This window comes from Lethenteron reissneri, unplaced genomic scaffold (genome assembly GCF_015708825.2).
Source record: "Lethenteron reissneri isolate LAM-NWPU_2019-01 unplaced genomic scaffold, ASM1570882v1 scaffold_79, whole genome shotgun sequence".
Taxonomy (NCBI): Eukaryota; Metazoa; Chordata; class Hyperoartia; order Petromyzontiformes; family Petromyzontidae; genus Lethenteron; species Lethenteron reissneri.
The window spans coordinates 63,856-82,593 of NW_026892318.1; the positions used below are offsets into that span (position 1 = coordinate 63,856).

Genomic DNA, 18,738 nt, shown 5'->3' on the forward strand with positions numbered 1-18,738 from the left:
AGACCCAGGTGCCATGGGTTGGCTGCTGTGCCAGACTAGGTGCAGGAGCAGTAGGACACGGGACAGACCCAGGTGCCATGGGTTTACTTATGTGCCATGCTAGTTGCAGGATGAGGAGGTCATGGGACAGACCCAGGTGCCATGGGTTTACTGCTGTGCCAGGCTAGGTGTCGCAGGAGGAGGTCACAGGACAGATCTGGGTGCCACAGGTTGACTGCTGTTCCAGGCTAGGTATAGGAGGCGGTCACGGGACAGATCCTGATACTATGGGTTGACTGATGTGCGACAATCCCACTCGGGTGACAGCCAAGGTCAAAGGTCGGAGTGCAGCCAGTCAACTCCTGACCCCTGAACCTGGACCATCCAGAAAGAAGGGGGATGGAGACACGGGGAGAGAGAGCAGAGGTTGGAGGAGAGAGCGTGGAGGAAGTGAGAGCTCCTATAGAAATGCAGGAGGTAAAGATGGCCCAGAATCAATGACGACTGCAAGGTATGCTGGGAGGCAAGGTCATGTGACCACAGGGGTGGCAGTGCTGGCTGGAGCAATCGTTGTTGGAGCCGCATGGGCAGAGGACACGGAACGCATCCTTCATCCCAGCACCTGCACCAACCACAATCACCACCACAACTAAAACCAAAACAACCATAAAATAACCACAACGATAACCACACCTCCAATTAGCACGGTCGGCTGGGTAGGGTGCAATTGAAGTTCAAAATACAACTACCATAACAACCATCATAACCACCTACACCACAACTATGACTATTACAACCACAACCTACACAATTATAACAAATATAACCACATACACCACAACTGCACATATAACCACAACTTACATAACCACAATTATAACCACAAGTTAAACCACCACAAGCACCACAACCAGAGCCACAACTACCATAACAACCAACATAACCATCTACACCACACCTGTAACCTCCACCACCACTACAACCACCTATACAACCAAAACAAAAGCCATGATCACAACCACAACCACCACAACCGCCACCACAACCACCACCACAACCACCACCACAACCACCACCACAACCACCACCATAACCACCACCATAACTAAACAACAAAAACATTGACGCAGATACTACACAACCACTGCATGAAGGGTCGTTATCCCTCTGTGGGTGAGTGGCTGAGTGACTGAGTGGGTGAGTGGCTGAGTGGCTGAGTGGGTGAGTGAGTGGGTGAGTGGCTGAGTGGGTGAGTGAGTGGGTGAGTGGCTGAGTGGGTGAGTGAGTGGGTGAGTGGCTGAGTGGGTGAGTGAGTGGGTGAGTGGCTGAGTGGGTGAGTGGGTGAGTGGCTGAGTGACTGAATGGCCGAGTGGCTGAGTGAGAAATGGACTCGAACCTGCACCTCTGCATTGCAAGCCCAGTGAGCTCACGCCCCGCGTGTGTATCGGGGTAAAGTGCGGGCACGCCCAGCGTGGAAGAGTAGACCAAACACTCCACATCGCGGCCTCTAGTCGAGGCCATTTCTGCCACGACAACAAATCCGCCCCTCCAGAGACACAAACAACTAAATGTAACTCATCCCATCAGCCACAATCTGGCAGTGCCTCTCCTCATCAGCAGCAGCAGCAGGGCCGTGAACTCAGCAGGCGCCTCCTCTGCCCCCCCCCACCACCGCCACTGCTGCTGCTGCTGCTGCGTCCACAGCGTGCAAGGTGCTCGCCTTGTTCGGGCTGAGTCGACCTAGAGGAGGCCCAGCCAGCGAGCCGCCGACGGTGGCCGCGAGCGGGAATCCAAACCGTCCGCTCGCCACCCACAATGCACAGCGCCGCCTCCACTCGCCCCGGCCTCAGCGGAAGTAGCAGCGGGGGGAGGGGCGGGGCGAGGGGGGTGAAGGGGCGGGGCTAGGGGGGTGAAGGGGCGGGGCGAGGGGTTGGGCATGGGGGGAGGGGCTCCGGTGGGGGGAGGAGCTTAGGTCTGCGACGTCATAGTGGGCGTGGTCACTTGGTACCGCCCCCTCGTGTCTCCCTCAGGCAGTTTGTCCGTTAGAGAGTCGGGGGAGCATCTGGCGAAGGTGAGAAATGGTGTGAGTCTGTGTGTGTGTGAGTCTGTGTGTGTGTGAGTCTGTGTGTGTGTGAGTCTGTGTGTGTGTGAGTCTGTGTGTGTGTGTGTCTGTGTGTGTGTGAGTCTGTGTGTGTGTGAGTCTGTGTGTGTGTGAATCTGTGTGTGTGTGTGAGTCTGTGTGTGTGTGAGTCTGTGTGTGTGTGTGAGTCTGTGTGTGTGTGAGTCTGTGTGTGTGTGAGTCTGTGTGTGTGTGAGCCTGTGTGTGTGTGAGTCTGTGTGTGAGTCTGTGTGTGTGTGTGAGTCTGTGTGTGTGTGAGTCTGCGTGTGTGTGAGTCTGCGTGTGTGTGAGTCTGCGTGTGTGTGAGTCTGCGTGTGTGTGAGTCTGTGTGAGTGTGAGTCTGTGTGTGTGTGAGTCTGTGTGTGTGAGTCTGTGTGTGTGTGAGTCTGTGTGTGTGTGAGTCTGTGTGTGTGTAAACACAAAGGCGGCCGGGCGTGGTGCTGGCCACCCACCCCCTCGTGTGCCGTTCTGCCCTTCATAGGTGTTGCTGGCTAACAGCACTTGCCCCAACAGTCTATTTCAGCTATAAGGGGGATCTTTATCTTTGTTGTTAGTGGTGGTGGTGTTGTTGGTGTTGATGGTGGTGGTATTGGTGGTGTTGATGGTGGTGGTATTGGTGGAGTTGGTGGTGTTGTTGGTGGTGGTCTTGGTGGTGTTGTTTGTGATGGTGGTGTTGTTGGTGGTTGTGGTGGTCGTGTTGGTGTGTTTGTGATGGTGTTGGTGGTGGTGTTGGTGGTGGTGTTGGTGATGTTGATGGTGGTGTTGATGGTGGTGTTGTTGATTGTGGTGTTGGTGGTTGTTGTGTTGGTGGTCTTGGTGGTGGTGTTGGTGTTGGTGGTGTTGATGGTGGTGGTATTGTTGGTGTTCGTGGTGTTGATGGTGGTGTTGTTGATTGTGGTGTTATTGGTGGTCGTGTTGGTGGTCTTGGTGGTGGTGTTGGTTGTGGTGATGTTAGTGGTGTTGATGGAGGTGATGTTGATGGGGGTGGTATTGGTGATGTTTTTGGTTATGGTGTTGATGGTGGTGATAGTCTTGTTGGTGGTGGTGGTGGTGGTGTTGGTGGTATTGTTGGTGATGGTGGTGTTGTTGATTGTACGATCCATCCTGGGTTTAACCAGGCTGGATTGTGTGAGGGGCTCACAAATGCTTGAAAGATCTGGAGACATTCCCACCAGTAAGTTCGTCCGGCAGGCAAGGCTGCATTGGCTGGGTCTTGTAGACCGCATACCCAAGCAGTTTATTTTGGTTGCATAAAGGGGGCTAAACGGGCACGACATGGGCTGTCAAAATATGGACTGATGCTGTATGGGAGGATGTGGAGCTGAGTGGACTTGCAGAAGACTGGTATCAGTGGTGTGGATAGCATCCTTCACGAGGAAGCTCGTGAAGGATCCTACCGGGCAGTAGGAGGCAGTCGCCTTCCAACAACAACTGAGGACAGAGGAGTGACGCTCACAACGAGTAGCGGATAAAATTCAACAAGTTGGCACAGTTGGGGATACAGCTGGTGTATCTACCAGTCATCTCAGCCAACCTTTGGAACCTGGGTCTATCCCGTGACGTCTTGTCAGCCTTCGACACTTCACGTGGACTAAAAGTGCACCTGGCCCGGCACAGGTGCCGTGGTGTCATCACCCCTACTTAGTGGCGAATGTCGGTTGTTGTTGTTTTTGTATTTCGTGTTGTGAGTGGTGATGATGTGAGTCTGTGTTGACAATGTGGGTTCATGGTGAGGATGTAAGCCCGCGTTGTGACTCATGTTGAGATCTGGGAGCCCTCACGCCCTCTCGACTCTTTGTGATCCTCGCCTTCGTCTCCTGCTCCGCACGCAGAGACCCGGACTGTGCGAGAGACGCTGTGAGATCTTTGCACCCTGCTCTGCAAGTTGCTACCATGGAGGTACGTGTGGCTCTTCGACTCGTGTGGTGAAGTATTGATGGACGTGTGCTCTCCACTCTGCGTGAGGCTACCTGTCGCCTATCCATATACCTGAGTGTACATCTACTTGCCTGCCTGAGTGTGTGTGCATCTATCAGAGTATCTCCCCCGAGATCCTGTCTGTGTACCTGCCTGTCTACACGTGAATAATCTACAGTACTTTTATTATCCACTACTGGATGAAGGCCTCCTTCCCTGAGTTCCTGCTACCCCTCATGATCCTGCAATGGCATAATCCACCAAGCACCGATTTTGTCGCTCCATCTTTCTGGAAGCTGTCCTCTCAAACGTGCTCCGATACTTGGCTGCAGCTCCGTTATTCTTCTTGACCATCGGCCATCGTTGTTCCTCCTGGCCGTGGCATGTCCTGGCCCAGCCCCACTTCTCTTATCAGTTTGAAGGATGCCACACGTGTCTCATTGTAAATCCAAGTGTGACATCAGATATTGACCAAATATCCCAACGCTGAGAACTGACACAACATCTTGGCAGGACCCTCCTGATTGTGGAGCCCGGGATCTCAGAGATCCTGGCTCAGTGCTCGCCTCCTGCGCTTTCCCCAACATCTTGCTAAAGTTTACGTGGTGGACCTTTGTCTTTGTGTGTGTGTAGATGAGCCGAGGTGGAGAGGCGAGGAGTAAGGGCGAATCTTGCACCACGTGGAGTGCGCTGTCCTCAGAGGGCAACGCCTCCATCTGCAGCAAATCACCGCAAGGTAAGGACAGTAATGAGGGACGTCACAGAGGGCCATGGTGAATGGTGGAACATCACAATGGCCATGATGCATGGTGGATGTCACAGTGACCGTGATGCATTGGAGATTTCATAGCGGCCATGTTGCATGGTGGATGTCACAGTGACCGTGATGCATTGGAGATTTCATAGCGGCCATGATGCATGGTGGATGTCACAGTGGCCGTGATGCATTGGAGATTTCATAGCGGCCATGTTGCATGGTGGATGTCACAGTGGCCGTGATGCATTGGAGATTTCATAGCGGCCATGCTGCATGGTGGATGTCACAGTGACCGTGATGCATTGGAGATTTCATAGCGGCCATGCTGCATGGTGGATGTCACAGTGACCGTGATGCATTGGAGATTTCATATCGGCCATGTTGCATGGTGGATGTCACAGTGACCGTGATGCATTGGAGATTTCATAGCGGCCATGTTACATGGTGCATGTCACAGTGACCGTGATGCATTGGAGATTTCATAGCGGCCATGTTACATGGTGCATGTCACAGTGACCGTGATGCATTGGAGATTTCATAGCGGCCATGTTACATGGTGGATGTCACAGTGGCCGTGATGCATTGGAGATTTCATAGCGGCCATGATGCATGGTGCATGTCACAGTGGCCGTGATGCATTGGAGATGTCATAGCGGCCATGTTACATGGTGGATGTCACAGTGACCGTGATGCATTGGAGATTTCATAGCGGCCATGATACATGGTGGATGTCACAGTGGTCGTGATGCATTGGAGATTTCATAGTGGCCATGTTGCATGGTGGATGTCACAGTGGTCGTGATGCATTGGAGATTTCATAGCGGCCATGTTACATGGTGCATGTCACAGTGACCGTGATGCATTGGAGATTTCATAGCGGCCATGTTACATGGTGGATGTCACAGTGGCCGTGATGCATTGGAGATTTCATAGCGGCCATGATGCATGGTGAATGTCACAGTGGCCGTGATGCATTGGAGATGTCATAGCGGCCATGTTACATTGTGGATGTCACAGTGACCGTGATGCATTGGAGATTTCATAGCGGCCATGTTGCATGGTGGATGTCACAGTGGCCGTGATGCATTGGAGATTTCATAGCGGCCATGTTGCATGGTGGATGTCAGTGGCCGTGATGCATTGGAGATTTCATAGCGGCCATGATGCATGGGTGATATCTAGGTAGCCATGTTGCATGGGGGACTTCATGTTGGCAGTGTTGCATGCGGAACTTAATGGTAGCCATGTTGCATGGGGGACTGCATCATGGTGGCCATGTTGCATGGGGGTGATTATGTGTGCTCTGGCCTCAGCACATCACACGCTTTCAGATGCACTTCCGATATTAGGAAGCCACTGGAGCTATACACTTTTAAATCATCTAGATTGAAAACTACTTTCTTTAGAACTTTTCATGTTTAGAATAATTTTCCTTCCCCCGCGTATCCATTTGGCACCATTGCCTACGTACGGTGCAAAAGAAGTTCAACATACATACAGACATAACTGGTATTGGCCAAAACATCCCAATCCTGTAATATTTTCCTACAAATTGCTCAAGTTTGCGATCACACAGATGTTGTTATTCTCATGTCTGCAGAAATCCTGGCTCTCTTTGGCCCTCACTTGACCAACCGTGAGAAGCTAGAACTCGCAGCCATGCAGGAAGTGTGGTACTTTGCACTTTTCAACAAATCTCAGGGATTCAACAATGATGGATACGACGACTACGAACGAAATTACATTCTGGTGAGGCTCGCAACAAAACACCAGCTGTGGGGGCAGTCACAGGGCCCATCGGTAGCGTGGTTTGTGGCTTCTTGTTATTGCACCTGAAGTACCAACCAGGGCTATCACACACACCAATGTACTTCAGAATCAGAATTTTTTATTGCGAGTAAATCCCATTGAGCTAAGAAGCTCTATTTTGAAGGGTGACTGAGCCAGCAGACATCAGAACATTCCACAATGACAGATTTAAAAAAACGTAATCATTACAGAAAATATATTAGAAAATTACATTCTCACTTAAATCTTGACTTAAAGCTTTCGTGACTGCAGGAATTAATATTTTTTGGGTCTTTCGGTAAAGTCACGTAGATAGGTTCAAAGAAAATAACAAAAAACTAAAACTACAACGTTTCAATCGCAACAAAATCGGTCGACTTCAGGAAAAGGGGGGTTTGCTTCCAAAGGCAAACTGTTTATTAGGGTTTGAAATGGGCATTGCCCAAATGTCAGCAGCCAATATTAATGCAAGTGGTGGACAGCAAACCCGACAGTTTCAGATCTGCCTGATGTTCGTGAACATAAGTCAAATCCGAAACTAGGTAGGATCTGAAACACTGTAGGACCAATACCTCAGCCGTGGCTGATCATTGTTTTAATGCGGTGGGCTCACATGAAATGTATTTCTCTAAGACGAAGGTACTTTGCAAGCCCACTGGCTATCAACAAAGATTCATTCATGAAGCCATCCATTTTAATCGACACAGACACAATTTAAACCGAGAAGATGGGTGCAAACTGAGTAATCATTGGAAGGACATTATCAACCAGTTTAAGTCATAACTGGCTGTGATCTTCCCATCCTACCACCTTCTGATGATAGTTGTGCTTTTTGCCCATTTCAAACTTGCGCTTTCACACTAACACAGCCACTTTGAGTGCCGACCCCTCGGTTGTGGCTCTGCAATATCCCATTAACATACTAAACTGTCATTAACATGATCATTTTCACCCGGCAACCCGTGATTGTTTTTTGTTATTTTCTTTCAATCTATGTACGTGACTTTACCGAAAGATCTTCTTGGTTCTTTCGGTAAAGTCACGTAGAAGGGAAATAATAAAATAATAAAAATAAAACATAATAAAATAATTCTCACGACGTTTCGGCCACAACGCAAACAGCCGTTCTCAGGTGAAGAACAGGTCTGTCAGAAAGACAGCGTCTGAATGAAACACCACCAGGCTTGGCAGCGTATATTTAATCTGGGTTGGAGGGGGAAGAGCGCCTTGACAAAGGAATTTGCATATTCCAAAGAATATACATTCTCGCTTCTTAAACTTTGTGATTTTAATTATATTCACTTTGCAACGATTGTACCTTTTGTGCAGTTCCGGCATGAGCACCTCCGCTATCGCTATGAGGTGCTGAAGAAGATTGGAGAAGGAGGTCAAGGCCAGGTGATCCAGTGCCTTGATCACAAAAGGAACATCCTGGTGGCCATCAAGATCCTGGTGTCACCATCGAGGTAAGACTTCAGAGCCGCACCGTCACGAGGCCGATATTGTTGTTAAGTCCGTTGCCATGGGCAGCCGTGCGATGCAGCGGTGACACTCGTACATCAAAGCGAGAAGGGGGGCCTGGGTTCGACTCCTGATTCGGGTGCTCTGCTGTATGGAGTTTGCATGTTCTACCCCTGTTCTGCATCAGTTCCTTCTGGGTTCTCAGATTTTTCCTTCCTAAAGCTTAAAATACACACACACAGTGTAAACTAATATTGGGGCAAAACATCCCATTGCTGAAAGATTACCTGCACATTACGGGAATTCCTCATTTAATGCTGTAGATACATTCCTGAAAAGTTCCGCGTTCAGCAAAAAAGTATTGAGCGAAAGTAATTTCCCCATAAATAATGTAATAATAATGTTTGGCGAGATACAATGCACTCATACACCTTGAGATGACGAGACAAATAACTGAGGGTATGCCGTCACGTTACTTTATCATTGCGAGTAATGTATCATTGCAGCTCAAGAAAGTAGTTTGTTGTCGACTACTCACAGATCGTGTTATAACGGGCGGGTTCCGTGCTTTAACAGGCGTGTTCTACGTTATGAGAAGCGTTCCGTGTTGCAATGGGCGCGTTCGTGTTATTACGGGCACATTCCGCGTTATGCGAAAAGTGTGCCCGAATGGAAGAGGCATATTGAAGTGAGAATGCGTTGTGTTAACATGCGTTTGCATTTAGATTTCTCAAATGACCAATCCGATTTGAATGGTTCTTCACTTCCAAATCCTATTGGGTGCCCTACGTCGGCTCCTGCTCCCTCTGTGGGAGCTCCTCACCAATGATAGTCGAGTGTGCTACTGGAACCCCTGGTGCTGTTAGACCTGGTGAATTCATATTGAATTATTTTATTGTGAGTAGAATTTGGCTCTGGATATCCCTAAAGAAAATGTAGGCTCTTCATTTGTGGACTTCCTCTGTGCAGCTCCAAGCAAGAAACATACCAGAAGATGGAGCTCCAGATAGCTCTGGAACTTCAGGACGAGGGCAGTGATGAAGATTTCAACGTCATCAAAGTCCTGAACATATTTCATTTCAGAGGACACTACTGTATCGTCATGGAGCTGTTGAAGTATGTACTGCATGCCCCCCCCCCCCCCTCCGCCAATAACGTGGTTAACTAACTTAACAAACTTTCGTTATTTTTTAGAAGCGACCAGACCACAAATAAAAGCTTAACAAAGTAGCATTTTTGTTCCTGGTTATTTCGGTAAAGTCACGTAGACAGACTCTGTCTCCCCGACAGGACCTGTTCTTCACCTGAGGACGGCTGCTTGCGTTGTGGCCGAAACGTCGTGAGAATTATTTTATTATGTTTTATTTTTATTATTTTATTATTTCCATTCTACGTGACTTTACCGAAAGAACCAAGAAGATGAATCCCTGCAGTCACAAAAGCTTTAAATCGAAAAGTAGCATTTTGATTATAAATGTGGAGGAGAAAACGAGTGGACCCACAGAAAAATCCACGTACCCACGGGGAGAACATGCAAACTCCAAATGTACAGGCATCACGGTCGGGATCAAACCTAGGACCTCCTCCATACCAGGCGGGGGAGATGTCATCTCGCCACCGCGGCAAGCTGTTAATTCTTAATTTTGGAGCTTTCGTGACTGCAGGAATTACTCTTTGGTTCTTTCGGTAAAGCCACGTATAAAGATAAAATAATAAATTAAATAACAGCATACGACGTTTCGATTGCAACACAAGCAATCATCATCAGGTATAAATGAAATAGCAACTAAAATCGAACCAGAAAACTAGACAGACATATGTATCTTGGTGATATCTGTCTGCTTATATGTCTGTCTATAGTTTTCTGGTTAGATTTTTGTTGCTATTTCATTTCATTTATACCTGATGATGATTGCTTGTGTTGCAATCGAAACGTCGTATGCTATTATTTAATTTATTATTTTATCTTTATACGTGACTTTACCGAAAGAACCAAAGAGTAAGCTGTTAATGTTGAGATGCCCACGCCACCACCCCTGCATTGTAATCCTGTGGAGCTGCCATGTGCCACGGGTGCATTGGAGGCCACTTGTCTTTTCTCCATTAGCCCTGCCACTTTCACCAACCCACGCCTCCACTCAATCAGCAGGGTGGCTGCATGGCAGTGGTGATGCTTGTGCCTCTCGGCGAAAATCCCGAGCTTCTGTTCTGTGTGGAGTTTTTATCTTCTCCCAATGGATAACCCTCGACCACCCGGCAACAAAGCCAATAAAATCAAGTTGTCAAGTGGGCAGATATGCCAACTGATTTGGTTTATGGGCAAATTGACTACCTCAACCCACACTATAACTCTTAATATTGGCACATGAACGTACAATATGAACATGATTATCGTTATCAGAATCAGTGCAGCATTGTAGCGGATGGTACTGATGCTGTGTTTTTGTTGCTGCTTCTGCCTCTCTCACAGGGAGAGCCTTCATGAAGTGATTAGAAATGCGGGGCTCCGGCGGCTGGACATGGCGATGGTGAAAACCTACACCAGGGGCATCCTCAAGTTCTTGCGCCACATCAATTCCAGGAAAATCGTCCACGCGGACATCAAGCCTGTGAGTGGACACAGCGTTCAGCTTTCACTTTGGTGCAGAGGTGTATCTTTATTGGGGACTTGTTCCACAGAGAAAACCGGCCATGTTGGTCACAGGGTCGATATGTTAGCTCTGCCCATCTCACTGGAAGGAGGCAGGGCCATGCTCCTCTGGTGAATGTGATCTGGTATGAATTAAACTATCGTGTAGAGTCGTGTCGCTCTTGGGGACTCACCAGAGAGAAAACCGGCAACGTTGATCAGAGTTGCCCCAAACCCTGGGAGACACGAAACGGAGTCAAACAGAACTTTTTTTAAAACGTGCGAAATGTGCATTTTGGCCTGACAACTGCTCGTTATCGAATTCCAATCTGCAAATTGAAAACGTCCAAAGACAAAGGTGCAGTGGAAAGCGTCACGGAATCCGTGCACTCTCTTGTGCGTGGCTTTTTGTCTGTAACTCGTTAACGGGCACTCATCCAGCTGTGAGCTCCATGCAGCTCTCCTGTTGGAGCAACGGCAATCGGTTGTCAATAGAGCCACCCCCCTTTAATCTGATGGTGCCTGAGAGTGCTTTGAACGTGACACGCCTCTACTCACATCTACAATTTCGACGCATCTTCTTGGTTCGTTCGGTAAAGTCACGTAGAAGGGAAGTAATAAAATAATAAAAATAAAACATAATAAAACAATTCTCACGACGTTTCGGCCACAACGCAAGCAGCCGTCCTGAGGTGAAAACCAGGTCACCTGAGGACGGCTGCTTGCGTTGTGGCCGAAACGTCATGAGAATTGTTTTATTGTTTAATTTTTATTATTTTATTACTTCCCTTCTACGTGATGACTTTACCGAAAGAACCAAGAAGATGAATCCCTGCAGTCACGAAAGCTTTAAATCGAAATTTAATTTTGACACATTTGAAAGGGGCACCGCCCAGTGACAGCTGTCATAAAACAGCGAATATTGCTCTTGACTGACGCTTGTCGACAGCGCTATGCCTCATCTAGTACCCCTGTTTAGCGTGTGTCGTGGTATGTGATTGATCCACTGCTGGCTGAATGATATCGGCATAACCTCTGAGTTTGAATTCATTCTACCCCTCCTCCAGGAAAATGTTCTCGTCAAAGACACCGTGACTGGCACCGTGAGGATCACGGACTTTGGCACGAGCTTTTTCGTGGAAAGTCAACGTGAGTGACCTCACCTGGGTGTGTGAGTGTCTGCGTGTGGGTGTCTGTATGGCTGTCTTTATGCATGGGTCTCTCTGTGTCCGTGTGAGTGTCCATATGTCAGTGTCTGTCTGAGTGTGTCTGTGTGTGAGTATCTGAGTGCCTGTACATGTGACTGTTTATGTGCATGACGATATGCTGTTTAAGACACAGTGTGTAAACACGCACATATGTTTGTTGTCCTTGTGATTTTTGTACAGCTATGAATGTTGGTGGCACCCTAGAATACTTGGCTCCGGAGCTGTTGCTGGGCTATAGCTTGACATGTGGAGTGGATATGTGGGCGCTGGGCTGCACGGTGGCTGAGTTGGCGACGGGCAGGGAATTATTCCGGTCCAACAGCCACGAAGATCACCTCCCGCGCTGCATAGAGGTATTTCCCACACGGCGTCTGTCCGCTCGTGATCCCCCTCTCTCTCCTTGGAGTCGTGGGCTATGGGGTGGCAGGAGGGAGGGTGGCCACTTGGTGATCTGTGAATAACGGCCGTCGTATGTTGCCTGTACACGTGTGTGTTTTGTATGTGTGGGGGAGTGGTAGTGTAGCAGTCAGCCTGCTGTGCTAGAAACTGAGTTTGATTCCAGCTCATGGGCAACACCAGTGACGATTGTCTGAACTGGTCCTGGGCCTCCTCTAGTTCGAGTCAGCCTCAAATGAGTACCTGGTGGAGTGTGTAAAGTACCTGGGTTAATTCTAGATTTGAAGCTTTCGTGACTGCAAGGATTCACATTCTTAGGTTTTTTCGGTAATCACGTAGGTAAAAAATAAAAAAATAATGAAAGTAAAAATAAAATAAAAATCACGACGTTTCGGAGGCAACACAAGCTTCCGTCTTCAGGTGGAACATTCACAGCACGATAGCTGTATCAAGTGAGAGAAATTCCAAGAAACAGTCCTTGTATATATACTGGTTGAGGGTGGGAGGAGCCAAGGTAGTCCCTGAATATTATTTTTGTGAGGTTCGGTGCGGCTGAAGCACGCTGTTAGGAATGAGCCTTTGTTGTGTAAACTAGGTGCGGATGATGTAAAGGTGCGTGTTAAAGGGACTGAGCCTTTTTGTTATGTAGAGATGATGCGGCTGAAATCAGCCGCCACTCCTGTCTCTCTGTGCCACAGTGCTGGCCCTCAACAAACGCTGCTAATTTTGCTACTCGATCTAACAGCACTTGTCCCGACAGTGTGCCGAAGCTATACGGGTGACCTTTGTCTTCATGTCAACCATGTGCAGATTCTGGGGATGCCTCCAAGGTACATGGTGAATGGAGCACCCGACAGAACGCAGTTCTTTGGTGAGTTGAAGCGTGGGGTGAATGACAGACCGGATTCAGTTTTAGGGTGTGGCCTCAGGCTGTTGTTATTTTGTTTTGGAGGGGGCGTCTTTGTATTTTACATTACTTGGGTATGTGGGTGGGTAAATGGGTGTGTGGGCAAGTGGATGGGTATGTGGGTGAGTAGGCGAGTAGGTTGGTGGGTAATTGGGCGAATGGGTGAGTGGTTGGGTGAGTGGGTCAGCGAGAGGGTGGGTGGGTGGGTAGATGAGTGGGTGGGTGAGTGGGTAGGTGGATAGGTGAGTGAGCGATTGGGTAGGTGGAAGAGTGTATGGGTGGGTAGGTGGATGAGTGGGTTGATGAATCGGTCAGTAAGTGGGTAGATGGGCGATGTGGTGGTTGGTGACTTCGTCTCTTCCGCTGTGCATGGATCCTGCAGACCATCGGGGGAAGATGTTCTGCCCAGGCAAGAAAAGGGTTCCGGGGAGCTTCCCACTTCACAGGGTGCTCAAAAGCGATGACCCGGAGTTTGTCGAATTCATCAGCTCCTGTTTGCGGTAAGAACCACCCACCACTCCCACCCCCTCCCCACGAGGATTCCCCCCTCCAATTGATTGGCGACCGCTCTCCACCGATCACCAGGAAGATGTGGAGCTGAGTGGACCTGCCAATAAGCGGTACCACTGGCCCTCTGTGGAGTTAGCCCTCTGTAGAGGAGTGGGAGGTCTGTCCAAGCCGCTGCTGGGCATCAGAGGACTGCCACTGCTACTGTGGCTTCCGCTGCTGCTGTGCATTCCTGGACCTCGTGGGAGAAGGGAAGGAACATCAAAGCTCTCACCATGCCTCTCTCACCACGTGGCCGCGTGTGTCCCCCGTGCATCTCTCAACAGATGGGATCCGAATTGTCGTATGACGCCAGTGCAGGCGCTGGCTCATAACTGGCTCCGGACTGCGGCCACCAGCACCACCACGGCCAGCAAAGCCACCACCACCACCGCTGCTGCTCCTGGCAGTGTGAAGCACTCTGGAGCTGCTGAGCGACGGTAAGCCACCATCTGCTTGTCCAGTGGTCATGGCAGTCTATAGGGGGGTGCGGGGCCTGGAGCAAGTTACACCGTGTGGGCTTACGAATCGTGGAGAAATCCTCCTCTTTCGGTCTTAAATAGAGTGATAAATGTGATGTCATCACTTGTGAGCCAATCTGGAGCGATAGCCTACGTGTTAAACGGAAGTATTACGCCTGACACCGTGACATCGAACCGCAGGGCCCCCCAAAGCGCGGGGCCCGGGGTGGTCACCCCCTGTACACCGTACCCTGGGGGACGACTCTGCTCCTGTGTGTGTGTGTGTTTAATATCTAGTTATCTTCATTGCTACTACTTCTACGCTTATTTAGCCAGCAATAGCCTCACTCAGTCTCAATACTTTTTTCAGGAGGGTCCTGCCAAGTATTTTGCAGTACAGAACAAATGTACTGCTACTGTACGATCCCAATTGAGTTATTTGGAGGTTCAATTTACAACACTGGTGGAGATGTCCATCCAACACTGGTTGCACAGCGTGTTTGTGAGGGTTCAGTTGCCAAACCCAGAGGAATGGAAGTGAAATTTTAATTTGCAATTTTATTGAAGGATTGTGTTGTCTTGGTGTGGTGTTAGGCTGTTTTTGTTGCTGTTTCACTGCGTTGCAAAAGCTTGCATTTAGTGTTGAAAAACTGACAGGATTTTATTTACTTAAGCCATTTGTATTTATACGCTTTTTTTGGTATACTTTGGACTCCTTTTGTTTTGTTTGTTGTTATAACCTGCTGACCCTGTGACTTGACTGGACATCTGTGAAAGAAGAGCTTCATAGCTCATCAGACTCCTCTTCATCCAGTTTAAAGAAAGATTCTGATTCTGGGAACCCATGCAGGGGGGGGGGGGGGGCAGGCAGGGTAGGGTGGTTGGTAGAACACACTCCACATTCCACACAGAAAAAGTGGCCCACGTATGGGAATCAAACCCAGGTCCTCTCTGGCTGTGAGTTCCAGCCAAAGAGAACGTGTAGATTCGGTTATATACGGATTTATTTTTCCATAATTGGTTTCTGGGTGAGGACAGATAATGAAGCGGCAACATCTTTCCCAAGTTGCCCTTCATCCACTGAGACACCGCCAGACTAATGCCCATTTTGTAACCAGACTCATGGTGGGCAAAGGTATGCTGCATTATTGCGGCACTGTTAATTAGCTGGGTTAATCTTCTGCGGCACACAGTTAGTCCACCCATAGACGATGGGGGGGATGGGGGGGACTGATTTCTGCTGGAGCAGGAAGTTGGAACGGTGTCGTGCGCATCTCTTCACAGAGTGGAGCCGGCACAGCGCCCATCCTCCTTGCTCGCCCAGGCCTCTAAAGAGAAGTTGAAGGTTGTGGAGGAAGAAGAGACCATGGTGGAGGAGCTGGTGGTGCTGGAGGAGGAGGAGACTCTGGTGGAGGAGTTGGTGGTACAAGAGGAGACTCTGGTGGAGGAGTTGGTGGTACAGGAGGAGACCCTGGTGGAGGAGTTGGTGGTACAGGAGGAGACGCTGGTGGAGGAGTTTGTGGTACTTGAGGAGACGCTGGTGGAGGAGTTGATGGTACAGGAGACGCTGGTGGAGGAGTTGGTGGTACAGGAGACGCTGGTGGAGGAGTTGGTGGTACAGGAGACTCTGGTGGAGGAGTTGGTGGTACAGGAGACTCTGGTGGAGGAGTTGGTGGTACTTGAGGAGACGCTGGTAGAGGAGTTGGTGGTACAGGAGACCCTAGTGGAGGAGTTTGTGGTACAGGAGACGCTGGTGGAGGAGTTGGTGGTACAGGAGACCCTGTTGGAGGAGTTGGTGGTACAGGAGACTCTGGTGGAGGAGTTGGTGGTACAGGAGACTCTGGTGGAGGAGTTGGTGGTACTTGAGGAGACGCTGGTGGAGGAGTTGGTGGTACAGGATACTCTGGTGGAGAAGTTGGTAGTACTTGAGGAGACCCTGGTGGAGGAGTTGGTGGTACAGGAGACCCTGGTGGAGGAGTTGATGGTACAGCAGGAGAAGAGGCAGCAAGGGAGCCTGGCCCGCATAGGGAGAGCCATCCGCTCACTCCTCCGACGTGTGCTGCTTTGTGGTGGCCGGTCCACTGCACAGTAGGGGTGGTAGAGGTGGTGGATTGGTGTGAACCCTGACGACTTTCACCACACTCAAAACACTCACCCTGCACCCAACCACCCTGTGATACCCTCAACCCACCACCCACACCTTGCATCCACCCAGTCCTTGATACCCCGCACCCACCACACACACCCTGCATCCACCACACTCACCCTGCACCCACCAGACTCACCCTGCACCCACCACACACACCCTGCACCCACCCAGTCAGTGATAACCCGCACCCACCACACACACCCTGCACCCACCACACACACCCTGCACCCACCACACACACCCTGCACCCACCACACTCACCCTGAACCCACCACCCACACCCTGCATCCACCCACCCTGTGATACCCTGCACCCACCACACTCACCCTGCACCCACCACACACACCCTGCACCCACCACACACACCCTGCACCCACCACACTCACCCTGCACCCACCACACACACCCTGCACCCACCACCCACACCCTGCACCCACCACACTCACCCTGCACTCACCCACCCTGTGATACCCTCCACCCACCACCCACACCCTGCACCCACCCACCCTGTGAAACCCTCCACTCACCACACACACCCTGCACCCACCACACACACCCTGCACCCACCACACACACCCTGCACCCACCCAGTCCGTGATACCCTCCACCCACCACCCACACCCTGCACCCACCCACCCTGTGATACCCTCCACTCACCACCCACACCCTGCACCCACCACACTCACCCTGCACCCACCCACCCTGTGATACCCTCCACCCACCACCCACACCCTGCACCCACCCTGTGATACCCTCCACCCACCACACACACCCTGCACCCACCCACAGCGTGATACCCACTACCCAACATACTCCACACAGAGGGTTAGTGGTTTAAGAGGGTTAGGGGTTTAGGGGTATAGGGATTTAGGGCTATAGGGGTTTAGAGGGTGATGGGTTTAGAGGGTTGGAAGTTTAGAGGGTTCGATACTTATTGGACTAAGTTTATGGGTTGACAAGTTTAGAGGATGATGGGTTTAAGGGTTTAGAGGGAGGGTTTTAAAGGGTAAGGGGTTTAGAGGTTTAGGTGTTTAGATGGCTATTGTTTTAGGGGTTTAGGGACTTAAAGAGTTAGGGGTTCAGAGGGTTAGGGTTTTAGAAGGTTAGGGTTTAGAATATTATGGGTTAAGAGATTTAAATAGTTAGGTGTTTAAAGGTTTAGAGGCTTTATGGGTTTCGATATGTAGAGGTTTAGTGGTTTAGAGGGTTAGAAATTTAGAAGGTTATAGGTTTTAGAGTTTAGGGTTTTTTTAGGGGTTTAGTTTCGGGGTTCAGAGGTTTAGGGTTTTATGGTATAGGTGCTTCGAGGGTGAGGGGTTTAGAGGGTTAGGAGTTAATTGGGTTAGGGTTTAGAAGATTATGAGTTTAGAGAGTTAGGTGTTTAAGAAGTTTAGAGAGTGTATGGGTTTTGATTGTTAGATGTTTATTGGTTTGGAGGGTTTGGATTTTAGAGGGTTATAAGTTTAGGGATTTAGATGTTTGGGGTTTAGGAGATTTGGGTTTTCGAAGTTTAGGGGTTTTGAGGGTTAGAGGTTTATAGGGTATTGAGGTTTAGGGGTTAGGAGTGTAGAGGATTTAACACCTAGACTTTCACAACTAATATTATCCATAATAAAGGTTTTTTTGGGTTAGTCCAACACATCAGTGTGCTAAAGGAGAAACGAATTGGCACTTTTTGTTCATGTGACAAACTTTACTAATTGGTCTTTGGTTCTTTTGGTAAAGTCACGTAATTAGAAATAAAATAAAACAAATCACGACGTTTCGATCGCAACACAAGCGGTCGTCATCAGGCAAAGGAGTCAGCCTCTAAACGCAGACAGTTTATAAGGGTTTGGGATGAGCGTAGCCCAAGTGTATCAACAGCACCAGGAGCATGGGCGGTGCACGAGTGCCAATGAAGCAACAATGCCAATGCAGCAACAATGCCAATGCAGCAACAATGCCAATGTAGTGGGCGAGAGAGCTGCTATGGCAAGATGTTATATTGGTAAGAAAGAGTAGAGGAGCAAGTGGGGAGAGAGAGAGGGGGGATAGGGGTATGAGGGGGCGCTGCATTACCGTTAAGGGGAGAGAGGACGTGAAGCTTGGGGGAAGTGGGTGGGAGGCTGGGAACGCTGGGGATGCGGGGGGGAAATAACTCCGAAAAATAGACTAGTACCCGGCAGATATGATAGAACAACCATGAACAATTAAGGTTTTACCTGGTTAATAACATCCTTCCAATGATTGCTCAATTTGTATCCATCTTCTCAGTTAAAGTTATGTCTATGTTTATATATCTGGATGGCTTCATGAACAAACCTTTGATAGTAGCCCGAAGGTTTGCAGAGTACCTTGGTCTCGGAAAAAAACTATATCATGTGAGCCCACAACGTTATAACAATGTTCACCCACGGCAGAGGTATTGGTTCTGATGTG

The 18,738-nt window shown here is 49.4% G+C and overlaps 1 protein-coding gene across 1 annotated transcript; it reads left to right on the forward strand.

Annotated features, from left to right (window-relative positions):
* Positions 1-1,993: 1,993 nt before the first annotated feature.
* LOC133340133 (dual specificity tyrosine-phosphorylation-regulated kinase 4-like) lies at positions 1,994-16,839 on the forward strand. Its single transcript, XM_061548189.1, has 13 exons — positions 1,994-2,050; positions 3,931-3,997; positions 4,649-4,751; positions 6,373-6,521; positions 7,890-8,026; positions 8,991-9,137; positions 10,492-10,630; positions 11,718-11,799; positions 12,039-12,211; positions 13,065-13,125; positions 13,544-13,661; positions 13,995-14,147; positions 15,453-16,839. The coding sequence occupies exons 2-13, from the start codon at positions 3,992-3,994 to the stop codon at positions 16,258-16,260; spliced, it is 2,076 nt and encodes a 691-aa protein (XP_061404173.1). The 5' UTR covers positions 1,994-2,050; positions 3,931-3,991; the 3' UTR covers positions 16,261-16,839.
* Positions 16,840-18,738: the final 1,899 nt, after the last annotated feature.

Excerpts from the sequence above, each read along its gene's own strand:
- LOC133340133 (XM_061548189.1), top strand. Across the intron at positions 10,631-11,717 it reads TCCACGCGGACATCAAGCCT|GAAAATGTTCTCGTCAAAGA; the intron begins GTGAGTGGACAC and ends CCCCTCCTCCAG. Across the intron at positions 11,800-12,038 it reads CTTTTTCGTGGAAAGTCAAC|CTATGAATGTTGGTGGCACC; the intron begins GTGAGTGACCTC and ends ATTTTTGTACAG.